Source organism: Tachyglossus aculeatus, chromosome 17 (assembly GCF_015852505.1).
Source record: "Tachyglossus aculeatus isolate mTacAcu1 chromosome 17, mTacAcu1.pri, whole genome shotgun sequence".
Classification (NCBI taxonomy): domain Eukaryota; kingdom Metazoa; phylum Chordata; class Mammalia; order Monotremata; family Tachyglossidae; genus Tachyglossus; species Tachyglossus aculeatus.
In genome coordinates, this window is record NC_052082.1 from 10,939,655 (window position 1) to 10,955,150 (window position 15,496).

Here is a 15,496-nt window from a genome sequence, read left to right on the forward strand (position 1 = left end):
ATGATTAAGGGAAAAATGTTTTAGTATGGGTTTACGCTGCATGGACAAGTGGATAAAGCACGGGTTTGGAGTCAGAGGTCATGGGTTCAAATCCCGGCTCCGCCAATTGTCAGCTGTGTGACTTTGGGCGAGCCACTTCACTTCTCTGGGCCTCAGTTCCCTCCTCTGTAAAATGGGGATGAAGACTGTGAGCCCCCCGTGGACCAACCTGATCACCTTGTAACCTCCCCAGCGCTCAGAACAGTGCTTCGCACATAATAAGCGCTTAATAAATGCCATCATCATTATTATTATCTTGGGCAAGTCCATTGTCACCTCTAGACTGTAAACTCATTGTAGGCAGGGAAGGTGTCTATCAACTCTGTTGTACTGTTGTTTTGTAATCTCCCAGGCGCTTAGTACAGTGCCCTGCACCCAGTAAGCGCTCCAAAAATAGCATGCTTAGTGGAAAGAGCCCGGGCTTGGGAGTCAGAGGTCCTGGGTTCTAATCCCGGCTTCGCCACTTGTCAGCTGTGTGACCTTGGGCAAGTTGCTTCACTTCTCTGGGTCTCAGTGACCTCATCTGCCCCTTCTAGACTGTGAGCCCACTGTTGGGTAGGGACTGTCTCTATATGTTGCCAACTTGTACTTCTCAAGCGCTTAGTCCAGTGCTCTGCACACAGTAAGCGCTCAATAAATACTATTGAATGAATGAATGAGGGGGACGCAAGAAGATGAGATCAGACACAGTCCTTGTCAAATGGGGATGAAGACTGGGAGGCCCCCGGGGGACAACCTGATCACCTTGTAACCTCCCCAGCACTTATAACAGTGCCTTGCACTCAGTAAGCGCTTAATAAATGCCATCATTAGTATTATTATTACCCTCACTCCCCACCACTGCACTCTACAAAATGGACTTTATCCCTTCTTAATGACGATGATGGTGGTATTCGTTCAATCAATCAATCAATCAATTGTATTTATTGAGCGCTTACTGTGTGCAGAGCACTGGACTAAGCGCTTGGGAAGTACAAGTTGGCAACATAGAGAGACGGTTCCTACCCAACAGCGGGCTCACAGTCTAGAAGGGGGAGACAGAGAACAAAACCAAATGTATTAACGAAATGAAATAAATAGAATAGATAGGTACAAGTAAAATAAATAAATAGAGTAATAAATCTGTACACACATATATACATACATACAGGTGCTGTGGGGAAGGGAAGGAGGTAAGATGGGGGGATGGAGAGGGGGATGAGGGGGAGAGGAAGGAAGGGGCTGAGTGTGGGAAGGCCTCCTGGAGGAGGTGAGCTCTCAGTAGGGCCTTGAAGGGAGGAAGAGAGCCAGCTTGGCGGATGGGCAGAGGGATTGGGGGCATTCCAGGCCCGGGGGAGGACGTGGGCCGGGGGTCGATGGCGGGACAGGGGGGCTACTCAGCCGGGGGTGGGGGGAGTCAGTCAGGACCGGACCGGGAAGGGGGGTTGGGGGGCACTGTAAGGAAGGTCGCTTAAGTGGGGGGGGGGGGAGGGGGTGACTTGCCCAAAGTCACACAGCAGACAAGCGATGGAGCCAGGATTAGAATAATAATAATAATAATAATGGTATTTGTTAAGCACTTACTATGTGCCAAGCACTGTTCTAAGTGCCGGGGAGGATACAAGGTGATCAGGTTGTCCCAAGGGGGGCTCCCAGTCTTCATCCCCATTTTCCAGATGAGGGAACTGAGGCCCAGAGAAGTGAAGTGACTTACCCAAAGTCACACAGCAGACAAGCGATGGAACCAGGATTAGAATAATAATAATAATGGTATTTGTTAAGCACTTACTATGTGCCAAGCACTGTTCTAAGCACTGGGGAGGATACAAGGTGATCAGGTTGTCCCACAGGGGGTCTCCCAGTCTTCATCCCCATTTTCCAGATGAGGGAACTGAGGCCCAGAGAAGTGAAGTGACTTGTTCAAAGTCACACAGCAGACAAGTGATGGAGCCAGAATTAGAATAATAATAATAATAATAATAATAATGATAATAATGGTATTTGTTAAGCACTTACTATGTGCCAAGCACTGTTCTAAATGCTGGGGAGGATACAAGGTGATCAGGTTGTACCATGTGGGGCTCCCAGTCTTCATCCCCATTTTCCAGATGAGGGAACTGAGGCCCAGAGAAGTGAAGTGACTTGCTCAAAGTCACACAGCAGACAAGCGATGGAGCCAGGATTAGAACAATAATAATAATAATAATAATAATGATGGTATTTGTTAAGCACTTACTATGTGCCAAGCACTGTTCTAAGCGCTGGGGAGGATACAAGGTGATCGGGTTGTCCCCCGGGGGGCTCCCAGTCTTCATCCCCATTTTCCAGATGAGGGAACTGAGGCCCAGAGAAGTGAAGTGACTTGCCCAAAGTCGCACAGCAGACAAGCGATGGAGCCAGGATTAGAGTAATAATAATAATAATAATGGTATTTGTTAAGCACTTACAATGTGCCAAGCACTGTTCTTTTTTAGTTTCTAGACTGTGAGCCCACTGTTGGGTAGGGACTGTCTCTATATGTTGCCAACTTGTACTTCCCAAGCGCTTAGTCCAGTGCTCTGCACACAGTAAGCGCTCAATAAATACGATTGATGATGATGATGTTCTAAGCACTGGGGAGGATACAAGGTGATCAGGTTGTCCCACGGGGGGCTCCCAGTCTTCATCCCCATTTTCCAGACGAGGGAACTGAGGCCCGGAGAAGTGAAGTCACCCAGCTGACAGGTGGCGGAGCCGGGATTTGAACCCACGACCTCCGCCTCCCAAGCCCGGGCTCTTTCCATTGAGCCACGCTGGTTCTGTAAGGGTAGGCCGGCTCCAGCACTTAGAACAGTGCTTTGCACATAGTAAGCGCTTAACAAATGCCATCATTATTATTATTATTATTACCTTGGTTTTTCAGCTGCAAGCGTTCAACCAGGCACTGCAACCCTTCCAGCCTGGTATGGAGTTTCTGGCAGCCGTGGCCGGCCGGGCCCGTGGGCGGAGAAGCCGGGGAAGCTGGAGCCCCTGGCAAGAAGAGACGGTGGAAAGTCGGCTCCTCTGTGCCAGCCCCCTCTTGCATGGCACCAACCCCCCCGGCCCGCCCGCTGCCGCTGAAACGCGGCCCCCCTGGCACCCAGCCTGGGCAGCCGGGCAGAGGCGTCCTGGCCTGTGTCCAGGAACAGCATATCTATCCTATTTATTTTATTTTGTTAGTAGGTTTTGTTCTCTGTCTCCCCCTTTTAGACTGTGAGCCCACTGTTGGGTAGGGACTGTCTCTATGTGTTGCCAATTTGGACTTCCCAAGCGCTTAGTACAGTGCTCTGCACACAGTAAGCGCTCAATAAATACGATTGATGACGATGATGATCAGAAGCCACGCGGCCTAATGAAGCAGCGTGGCTCAGTGGAAAGAGCCCGGGCTTTGGAGTCAGAGGTCGTGGGTTCTAATCCCGGCTCTGCCACTTGTCAGCTGGGTGACTTTGGGCCAGTCGCTTCACTTCTCTGGGCCTCAGTTCCCTCCTCTGGAAAATGGGGGTTAAGATTGTGAGCCCACTGTGGGACAACCCGATCACCTTGTAACCTCCCCAGCGCTTAGAACACTGCTTTAAGAGAAGCAGCGTGGCTCAGGGGAAAGAACCCGGGCTTTGGAGTCAGAGGTCATGGGTTCAAATTCCAGCTCCGCCAATTGTCAGCTGTGTGACTTTGGGCAAGTCACTTCACTTCTCTGTGCCTCAGTTACCTCATCTGTAAAATGGGGATGAAGACTGTGAGCCCCCCGTGGGACAAACTGATCACCTTGTAACCTCCCCAGCGCTTAGAACAGTGCTTCGTACATAGTAAGTGCTTAATAAATGCCATCATTATTATTATTATTATTTGCACATAGTAAGCGCTTAATAGATGCCATTATTATTATTATTATTTTTATTATTATAATGGTTAGAGCCTGGGAGGTACAAGGACTGCGGATTCTAATCCCGGCTCCGCCACTTGCCTGCTGGGTGACCTTGGGCAAGTTGCTTCACTTCTCTAGGCCTCAGTTCCCTCATCTATAAGATTCTAACAATCAATCAATCAATAGTATTTACTGAGCGCTTATTGCGTGCAGAGCACTGGACTAAGCGCTTGGGAAGTCCAAGTTGGCAACATATAGAGACGGTCCCTACCCAACAGTGGGCTCACAGTCTAAAAGGGCTTACAGTCTAAAAGGGCTCACTGTGAGCCCACTGTTGGGTAGGGACCGTCTCTATATGTTGCCAACTTGGACTTCCCAAGCGCTTAGTACAGTGCTCTGCACACAGTAAGCACTCAATAAATACGATTGATTAATTGATTGATGAGGATTAAGATGGTGAGCCCCATGCAGGATAGGGACTGTGTCCAGCCTTATTATGAGAAGGTTGTGGGTTCTAATGTTCCTCTTTGTCCTGGGTCATCACGAGAAGCCCACTGTTGGGTAGGGACCGTCTCTATATGTTGCCAACTTGGACTTCCCAAGCGCTTAGTACAGTGCTCTGCACACAGTAAGCGCTCAATAAATATGATTGATTGATTGATTGATGAGGATTAAGATGGTGAGCCCCATGTGGGATAGGGACTATGTCCAGCCTTATTATGAGAAGGTCGCGGGTTCTAATGTTCCTCTTCATCCAGGGACATCACAAGAAGCCCACTGTTGGGTAGGGACCGTCTCTATATGTTGCCAACTTGGACTTCCCAAGCGCTTAGTACAGTGCTCTGCACATAGTAAGCGCTCAATAAATACTATTGATTGATTGATTGAGAAGCAGCGTGGCTCAGCGCTTAGAACAGTGCTCCAGTGCTCAGAACAGCACTTTGCACATAGTAAGCGCTTAACAAATACCATTATTATTATTATTAGTGGAAAGAGCATGGGCTTGGGAGTCAGAGGCCACGGGTTCTACTCCCAGCTCTGCCACTTGTCAGCCGTGTGACTTTGGGCAAGTCACTTCACTTCTCTGGGCCTCAGTTCCCTCATCTGTAAAATGGGGATTAATACTGTGAGCCCCACGTGGGACAACCTGATCACCTTGTATCTATCCTAGTGCTTAGAACAGTGCTTGGCACTTAGTGAGCGCTTAACAAATACTATTATTATTATTATTATTTTATTTTGTTAATATGTTTTGTTTTGTTCTCTGTCTCCCCCTTCTAGACTGTGAGCCCACTGTTGGGTAGGGACCGTCTCTATGTGTTGCCAACTTGGACTTCCCAAGTGCTTAGTACAGTGCTCACCACACAGTAAGCGCTCAATAAATACGATTGAATGAATGAATGAATTATTATTATTATTCTAATCCCAGCTCCGTTGCTTGTCTGCTGTGTGACCTTGGGCAAGTCACTTTACTTCTCTGTGCCTCAGTTTACCCTATCTGTAAAATGGGGATTGAGATTGAGCCCCACACGGGCAGGGACTGCTTCCAACCAAGTTTGCTCGTGTTCACCCCAGTGCTTAGTACAGTGCCTTGGCACATAATCTTTTAGACTGTGAGCCCACTGTTGGGTAGGGACTGTCTCTATATGTTGCCAACTTGTACTTCCCAAGCGCTTAGTACAGTGCTCTGCACACAGTAAGCGCTCAATAAATACGATTGATGATGAGTAAGCGCTTAAATACCATTATCATCATTATCATTAGCTTGTATCTACCCCAGTGCTCAGTACGGTGCCTGGCACATATTAAGCGCTTTTAACAAATATTGAGGCGCAGAGAAGTGAAGTGACTTGCCCAAGGTCACAGAGCAGATGGGTGGAGGAGCCGGGATTAGAACCCATGACCTTCTGATTCCCAGGCCTGTACCCTAGACACTAGGACAGGCTGCTTTTCAAATGCTTCCGGAGATTTCCCCGGAGAGGCGGCAGGAAGCTACACGAGGTAAAGGCTGTGGCTATTTAGGGCTCCCGAGGGGACAATTCCGCAGCCGTCCCGGACGAGGGGTCCCACCGGCCTCTGGGGCGGCCCTCAGGTAGCCAGAGGTGGGGGGCCGGGAGCCACAGGCCCAAAGCCAAGATATTACCGTCCTGGAAACCTGGTGAATTCCCAAAGCCAAGATCTTACCGTCCTGGAAACCTGGTGAATTCCCAAAGCCAAGATCTTACCGTCCTGGAAACCTGGTGAATTCCCAAAGCCAAGATCTTACCGTCCTGGAAACCTGGTGAATTCCCAAAGCCAAGATCTTACCGTCCTGGAAACCTGGTGAATTCCCAAAGCCAAGATCTTACCGTCCTGGAAACTTGGTGAATTCCCAAAGCCAAGATCTTACCGTCCTGGAAACCTGGTGGATTCGGTTTGGCGGTGGGGAGGGTGGCAGACGGCTGCCCCACGCCGCTCCTGGGTTCGACGACGGCTGCTTGGAGACGGGAAAAAGGCAAATGTTGACAGGCATTGGGAAAAGGAGGCCAAGCATCCGTCCGCCACTGTCCTGAGCGCCTTCCCTCTCCCGCCCGCCCCGTCCTGTCCAGGCCGGCTCCAGATTCACCTGATGCCAAAGACAAGCCCCCCGGCGACCAGACACAAATTTGGGGGCAACCAGACCCAAATTCCAGGGCCGTCCCCCAGCGTGGAGGTCCAGCCAGCAGTTTGGACCAGGTGACAAATTTTTTGTGTGGGGGGAATGGCTTGCTTGGGGCAGTCAGAAAAAAAAAAAAAACCAACCACTTTTGAATGATTCTTGCCCTGAATCCCACAGTTTGGCCCTTTCCCGTTTGCCTTGATTCCTACCCTTAGGCATGACAAGGCCGAAAGCTTTTCCTTGCACCGGATAATAGTTGCATGATGTACTTACGAGGGTAGGGGCTGAAGGAGACACCTGGTTTTAGAGGATGCAAAGTGAAGAAAAGGAGAAAAAAGAAGTCAGGCATTGGAAGTCAGGCCTTCCCAGACTGAGCCCCCTCCTTCCTCTCCCCCTCCTCCCCCTCGCCTTACCTCCTTCCCCTCCCCATGGCACCTGGATATATGTATATATGTTTGTATGTATTTATTACTCTAATTTGTACATATTTATTCTATTTATTTTATTTTGTGAATATGTTTTGTTTTGTTCTCTGTCTCCCCCTTCTAGACTGCGAGCCCGCTGTTGGGTAGGGACCATATGTTGCCAACTTGGACTTCCCAAGTGCTTAGTACAGTGCTCTGCACACAGTAAGCGCTCAATAAATAGGACTGAATGACTGAAAGAGACCTGAAAAATGGGCTCGTCATCCATCCTAGACTGGGAGCTTGTTCTGGGTGGGAATGTGTCTGTTTGTCATTATACTGTACTCTCCAAAGCGCTTAGGTCAGTGCTTTGCACACGATAAGCGCTCAATAAAGCGGCGTGGCTCAGTGGAAAGAGCAAGGGCTTGGGAGCCAGAGGTCACGGGTTCTAATCCCAGCTCCACCACATGTCTGCTGTGTGACCTCGGGCAAGGCGCTTAACTTCTCTGAGCCTCAGTTAACTCATTTGTAAAATGGGGATGAAGACCGTGAGCCCCACGTGGGACAAACCGATCACCTTGTATCCCCCCCAGCGCTTAGAACAGGGCTTTGCACATAGTAAGTGCTTAACGAATGCCATTATTATTGTGATTAATAAATAATAATAAAAGAATAAATAACAAATAGAGAAGCAGCGTGACTCAGTGGCAAGAGCCCGGGCTTTGGAGTCAGAGGTCATGGGTTCAAATCCCGGCTTCGCCACTTGTCAGCTGTGTGACTTTGGGCACATCACTTCACTTCTCTGGGCCTCAGTTCCCTCAACTGTAAAATGGGGATGAAGACTGGGAGCCCCATGTGGGGCAACCTGATCACCTTGTATCCTTCCCAACGCTTAGAACGGTGCTTTGCACATAGTAAGCGCTTAACAAATGCCATCGTTATTATTATTATTACGATCAAAGAAAATGACTGAATGAATCCTCCCTTTTTGCTTTTCATTCCCGCCCCCTCCACCTCAGCTCCGTCCATATCCTTATACTTGGTAGCTTTTCCTGGGTGGAAGTGATTGTCCTGCCAGCCTCCTCCACTAGATTGGAAGCTCCTTGAGGGGAGGGATCATGTCTGCTAATCAATCAATCGTATTCATTGAGCGCTTACTGTGTGCAGAGCACTGTACTAAGCGCTTGGGAAGTACAAGTTGGCAACACAACTCTACAGAACACTCCCAAGCCCTTTGTACACTGTTCTGAGCACGGGAAGTACTCGATAAACACCACTGATAGACCGAAGGGTTGCCAACCCCTGTCTCTCTCCCTCCTCGGAAGCTCTAGCCCAAATCCCACACTAATCCCTGCTCTCCCTGCTGCCCCAGTTCTGACTCGGGAGTCTTTATCTCTGTGATCTGCAGCCTTCCCTCGGCCCTTCCGCATCACCTTTGCACTTTCATTCATTCAGTCGTATTTATTGAGCGCTTCCTGTGTGCAGAGCACTGTACTAAGCGCTTGGGAAGTCCAAATTGGCCACATCTAGAGACAGTCCCTACCCAACAGTGGGCTCACAGTCTAGAAGGGTGCACTTGATTTGCACTCTTTATTCACCCCCTCCTCAGCCCCACGGCATTTACGTCCTCATCTGGAGTTGATTTATTTCCATTCGTGTCGGTCTCCCCCCTCTAGCCTGTAAGCTCACTGTGGACAGGGAATGTATCTACCAACTCTGCTGTATTGTACTCCCCCAAGCGCTTAATGCAGAGAAGCAGCGTGGCTCAGTGGAAAGAGCCTGGGCTTGGGAGTCCGAGGTCGTGGGTTCTAATCCCGGCTCCGCCACTCGTCCGCTGGGTGACCTTGGGCAAGTCACTTCACTTCTCTGGGCCTCAGTGACCTCATCTGGAAAATGGGGATGAAGACTGGGAGCCCCCCGTGGGACAACCTGATCACCTTGGATCTACCCCAGCGCTTAGAACAGTGCTCAGCACATAGTATGTATACATACTATGTATATATGTTTGTTATGTATATATGTTTCCTTATACTTGGTAGCTTGGTATATGTTGCCAATTTGTACTTCCCAAGCGCTTAGTACAGTGCTCTGCACATAGTAAGCGCTCAATAAATACGATTGATGATGATATGTTTGTACATATTTATTACTCTATTTATTTATTTATTTTACTTGTACATACCTATTCTATTTATTTTATTTTGTTAGTATGTTTGGTTTTGTTCTCTGTCTCCCCCTTTTAGACTGTGAGCCCACTGTTGGGTAGGGACTGTCTCTATATGTTGCCAACTTGGACTTCCCAAGCGCTTAGTCCAGTGCTCTGCACACAGTAAGCACTCAATAAATATGATTGATTGATTGATAGTAAGTGCTTAACAAGGGGCCGCGGGAGTCTGGGGCCAGCAGGAGCCCGAGGACTCCGGCTCCCAGGAACTGGGGGCCACGTCTGTGATCCTGTATATATGTTTGTACATATTTCTTACTCTATTTATATATTTATTTTACATACACATATTTATTCTATTTATTTTATTTTGTTAATATGTTTTGTTATCTGTCTCCCCCTTCTAGACTGTGAGCCCGCTGTTGGGTGGTAGGGACCGTCTCTATATGTTGCCAACTTGTAGTTCCCGAGTGCTTAGTACCGTGCTCTGCACACAGTAAGCGCTCAATAAATACGATTGAATGAATGAATGAATAAATGCCATCATTATTATTATTATTACTCGGAATTCATTCATTCAGTTGTATTTATTAAGCGCTTACTGTGTGCAGAGCACTGTACTAAGCGCTTGGGAAAGTACAATACAACAATAAACATTCCCTCCCCACAGTGAGCTCACAGTCCAGAGGAGGGACAGAAAGTGCTCAATAATAATAATAATTATAATGGTACTCGTTAAGTGCCAAGCTCTGTTCTAAGCACTGGGGTAGATACAAGTTAATCAGGTTGGACACAGTCCCTGTCCCCCATGGGGCTCACACTCTTATCCCCATTTTGCAGATAAAGTAACTGAGACTGTGAGCCCGCTGTTGGGTAGGGACTGTCTCTATATGTTGCCAACTTGTACTTCCCAAGCATTTAGTACAGTGCTCTGCACACAGTAAGCGCTCAATAAATGCGATTGAATGAATGAATGAATGAAAGTAACTGAGACTGTGAGCCCGCCGCTGGGTAGGGACCGTCTCTATATTTTGCCAACTTGTACTTCCCAAGTGCTTGGTACAGTGCTCTGCACACTGTAAGCACTCAATACAATAATAATAATAATAATAATGTTGGCATTTGTTAAGTGCTTACTATGTGCAAAGCACTGTTCTAAGCGCTGGGGGGGGATACAAAGGGATCAGGTTGTCCCATGTGGGGCTCACAGTCTTAATCCCCATTTTACAGATGAGGTAACTGAGGCTCAGAGAAGTTAAGTGACTTGCCCAAAGTCGCACAGCAGACATGTGGTGGAGCCGGGATTCGAACCCATGACCTCTGACTCCAAAGCCCGGGCTCTTTCCACTGAGCCACGCGGCTTCTCAATTGAATGCTTCTCAATTGAATGAATGAATGAATACAATTGAATGAATGAAATGACTTGCCCAGGGTCACACGGCAGGCACGTGGCAGAGCGGGGATTAGAACCCAGGTCCTTCCAACTCCCGGGCTTTCGATAAATACCATTCAGTCAGTCAGTCATATTTATTGAGCGCTTACTGTGTGCAGAGCACTGTACTGAGCGCTTGGGAAGTAGAAATCGGCGACAGATCGAGATGGGCCCGACTCGACAACGGGCTCGCGGTCTACCACTGATTGACTGAATCAATCACTGATTGAAGGAGGCCTTCCCAGACTGAGCCCCTTCCTTCCTCTCCCCCTCGTCCCCCTCTCCATCTCCCCCATCTTACCTCCTTCCCTTCCCCACAGCACCTGTATATATGTATATATGTTTGTACAGATTTATTACTCTATTTATTTATTTTACTTGTACATATTTATTCTATTTATTTTATTTTGTTAATACGTTTGGTTTTGTTCTCTGTCTCCCCCTTCTAGACTGTGAGCCCACTGTTGGGTAGGGACCGTCTCTATATGTTGCCAACTTGGACTTCCCAAGCGCTTAGTCCAGTGCTCTGCACACAGTAAGCGCTCAATAAATACGATTGATGATGATGATGATGATGACTGCTTGCCTCTCCCCACTTCGCTGACCTTTGCGCTTGGGTTTGGGGGTCTGCCGGCTGCCCAGGTAGAGCCGTGGAGGGGGAACACGATTCCCCAGGGGAGACGGGGTCCCCGCTGCCCACATCCCCTGCCGCCTAACTTACTTTTGGCCTTGTCGGACGAGCGGCCACGCTGGGCGCAGCGGTACTCTGCGGTGGAGGCGGCGGACGAGGAGGCCTCGTCCTCGGGGAAGGAGGTCGGCGGGGTCTGCACGGGAGAGCGCTCCCCGGGCCGGGGCCCCCGCGAGGACTTGGGGGACGAGGAGAACGGGGGGGCGGCCTGCAAGCCGGGAGGGCTCCCTGCCAGCGGGTCCAAACGCAGCGTGAGCGCGGGGCGGGCAAGGCCCCGGGCCCCGTTTCGGCCTCCTCTGCTTTCCTCTCTTTGTCGTTTTTTAGTGGCATTGTGTTAAGCGCTTACTCTGGGTCGGGTGTTGGTCTAAGCACCGGGGTAGATCCAGGCTAATCTGTTGGATCCGGTCCCTGTCCCTCATGGGGCTCCCAGCCTTTAGCCCTGGTTTCCAGACGAGGTCCCCGAGGCCCAGAGGAGTGGAGCCTCAAAAATCTCCAGTGGCTACCAATCAATCTGCGCATCAGGCAGAAACTCCTCACCCTGGGCTTCCAGGCTGTCCATCCCCTTGCCCCCTCCTTCCTCCCCTCCCTTCTGTCCTTCCCCAGCCCAGCCCGCACCCTCCGCTCCTCCGCCGCTAATCTCCTCACCGTTAGGCCTCGTTCTCGCCTGTCCCGCCATCGACCCCCGGCCCACGTCCTCCCCTGGGCCCGGAATGCCCCGAATCCCTCTGCCCATCTGCCAAGCTGGCTCTCTTCCTCCCTTCAAGGCCCTACTGAGAGCTCACCTCCTCCAGGAGGCCTTCCCAGATTGAGCCCCTTCCTTCCTCTCCCCCTCGTCCCCATCTCCATCCCCCCCATCTTACCTCCTTCCCTTCCCCACAGCACCTGTATATATGTATATATGTTTGTACAGATTTATTACTCTATTTATTTTACTTGGACAGATCTATTCTATTTATTTTATTTTGTTAGTATGTTTGGTTTTGTTCTCTGTCTCCCCCTTTTAGACTGTGAGTCCACTGTTGGGTAGGGACTGTCTCTATATGTTGCCAATTTGGACTTCCCAAGCGCTTAGTACAGTGCTCTGCACACAGTAAGCACCCAATAAATACGATTGATGATGATGATGAGTGGCGGAGGCAGGATTAGAACCCAATTCCCAGGTCCGGGGCTCACTCTGCTAGGCTACGCCGCTTCTTTCCTGTTCTGTCCATCCCTTATGTTGCCAGCTTGTACTTCCCAGGCGCTTAGTCCAGTGCTCTGCACACGGTAAGCGCTCAATAAATACGACTGAGTGAATCCCTTTCTCCCTCCCAGTTCCCGGGGCGATGGACTGGACTGATCCCTGGAGGAGAAGCAGCGTGGACAAGTGGGTAGAGCATAGAACCGGCAGTCAGGAGGACCTGGGTTCTAATCCCGGCTCTGCCACTCATCTGCTAGGTGACCTCGGGTGAGTCACTTCCCTTCTCCATGCCTCAGTTCCCTCAGCTGTAAAATGGGAATGAAGGCCGTGAGCCCCATGCGGGACAGGGATTGTGTCCAACCTGATTAGCTTGTCTCTAACCTAGCACAGTTAGCACGAGAAGCAGCGTGGCTCAGTGGAAAGAGCCCGGGCTTGAGAGCCGGAGGTCGTGGGTTCTAATCCCGGCTCCGCCGCTGGTCAGCTGTGTGACTTTGGGCAAGTCACTTCACTTCTCTGGGCCTCAGTGACCTCGTCTGGAAAATGGGGATTATGACTGTGAGCCCCACGAGGGACAACCTCATCACCTTCTATCCCCCCAGCGCTTAGAACAGTGCTTGGCACATAGTAAGCGCTTAACAATGCTTAGTACAGTGCTCCGCACACAGTAATCGCTCAATAAATACGATTGAATGAATGAATGAATCAATCTATCGTATTTATTGAGCTCTTACTGTGTGTGGAGCACTGTACAAAGCGCTTGGGAAGTACAAGTTGGCAACACATAGAGACAGTCCCTACCCAACAGTGGGCTCACAGTCTAGAAGAATTGATGAATGATACCTGATGAATGAATCAAGTGCCTGGCACATAGTAAGCACTTAACAAATACCATTAAAAAACCCCAAAAACTTCCCAAGCTGGGTATTACAATTCCAGAGTGTCCTTTCCCCTCCCCATGATGTATTTCCAGGGCATCTCCAGGGAAAACTCACCGGTGGACGAAAAAGAGAAGTTACCGGCTGGCTCTTCAGGGTCTCCAAGATAAGAAGTTGTTGGGCCCCTACAAGCACAGGGACAGTCATTCTAGCATTAGCATTCAGTGCTTAGAACAGTGCTTTGCACATAGTAAGCGCTTAACAAATACCATCATCATTATTATTATTAATAGCATTCCGTTTAGCAGGTGCCAGGAGAAGGTTTGGAAAGAAGAGTTTCCGGTGCCGCCGAGAAACGTGACGGGGAAGATCAGAACTCAGAGCCCTTGGGCACATTTAGGAGAGTCGGGGGGACGATTGCTTTGAATTAAGCTATTCTCCCTGGACCGAGCAAGATCAATCAATCAATCAATCAATCAATCAATCGTATTTACTGAGCGCTTACTATGTGCAGAGCACTGTACTGAGCGCTTGGGAAGTACAAATTGGCAACATCTAGAGACAGTCCCTACCCAACAGTGGGCTCACAGTCTAAAAGGGGGAGACAGAGAACAAAACCAAACATACTAACAAAATTAAATAAATAGAATAGATATGTACAAGTAAAATAAATAAATAAATGGAGTAATAAATATGTACAAACATATATCATCATCATCATCATCAATCGTATTTATTGAGCGCTTACTATGTGCAGAGCACTGTACTAAGCACTTGGGAAGTACAAATTGGCAACATATAGAGACAGTCCCTACCCAACAGTGGGCTCGCAGTCTAAAAGGGGGAGACAGAGAACAAAACCAAACATACTAACAAAATAAAATAAATAGAATAGATATGTACAAGCAAAATAAATATATAAATACATACAGTAATAAATATGTACAAACATATATACATATAGATCGTTTTCCCTTTCCAAAGCTGAACATCATCATCATCATCATCAATCGTATGTATTGAGCGCTTACTGTGTGCAAAGCACTGTAGTAAGCGCTTGGGAAGTACAAATTGGCAACATATAGAGACAGTGCCTACCCAACAGTGGGCTCACAGTCTAAAAGGGGGAGACAGAGAACAAAACCAAACATACTAACAAAATTAAATAAATAGAATAGATATGTACAAGTAAAATAAATAAATAAATGGAGTAATAAATATGTACAAACGTATATCATCATCATCATCAATTGTATTTATTGAGCGCTTACTATGTGCAGAGCACTGTACTAAGCGCTTGGGAAGTACAAATTGGCAACATATAGAGACGGTCCCTACCCAACAGTGGACTCACAGTCTAAAAGGGGGAGACAGAGAACAAAACCAAACATACTAACAAAATTAAATAAATAGAATAGATATGTACAAGTAAAATAAATAAATAAATAAATAAGTAGAGTAATAAATATGTACAAACATATATACATATAGATCGTTTTCCCTTTCCAAAGCTGAACATCATCATCATCATCATCATCAATCGTATTTATTGAGCGCTTACTGTGTGCAGAGCACTGGACTAAGCGCTTGGGAAGTACAAGTTGGCAACATATAGAGACGGTCCCTACCCAATAGTGGGCGCACAGTCTAAAAGGGGGAGACAGAGAACAAAACCAAACATACTAACAAAACTAAATAAATAGAATAGATATGTACAAGTAAAATAGAGTAATAAATATGTACAAACATATATAATCATCATCATCATCATCATCAATCGTATTTATTGAGCGCTTACTATGTGCAGAGCACCATACTAAGCGCTTGGGAAGTACAAATTGGCAACCTATAGAGACAGTCCCCACCCAACAGTGGGCTCACAGTCTAAAAGGGGGAGACGGAGAACAAAACCAAACATACTAACAAAATAAAATAAATAGGATAGATATGTACAAGTAAAATAAATAGAGTTAATAAATATGTACAAACATATATACATATAGATCGTTTTCCCTTTCCAAAGCTGAACAACTCTTCAGCTCCATTTCCAGCCACAAACCTTTGATCTGCCCGGTTGACACGCTTCAATTTCCACAGAGGGGCTCTGCCCTGACTCAACCCATTATTCAATCGATCGATCGATTGATCAACGGTCTTTATCGAGCCCGTACTGCAGGCAGGGCCCTGTATTCGGAACTTGGGAGGGTTCAACGGGAG

At 48.0% G+C, this 15,496-nt stretch overlaps 1 protein-coding gene across 1 annotated transcript in view; it reads right to left on the reverse strand.

The window, feature by feature from the left end:
• The window catches only part of CCDC158 (coiled-coil domain containing 158), a 131,410-nt gene that overhangs the window by 248 nt on the left and 115,666 nt on the right, over positions 1–15,496 (reverse strand). The window contains exons 22-26 of the mRNA XM_038759470.1: positions 13,397–13,464; positions 11,258–11,452; positions 6,810–6,833; positions 6,288–6,371; positions 2,908–3,027 (exon numbers count right to left, since the gene is read on the reverse strand). Coding sequence (XP_038615398.1) covers positions 2,908–3,027; positions 6,288–6,371; positions 6,810–6,833; positions 11,258–11,452; positions 13,397–13,464 — 491 coding nt within the window. The remainder of the gene's footprint in view (positions 1–2,907; positions 3,028–6,287; positions 6,372–6,809; positions 6,834–11,257; positions 11,453–13,396; positions 13,465–15,496) is intronic.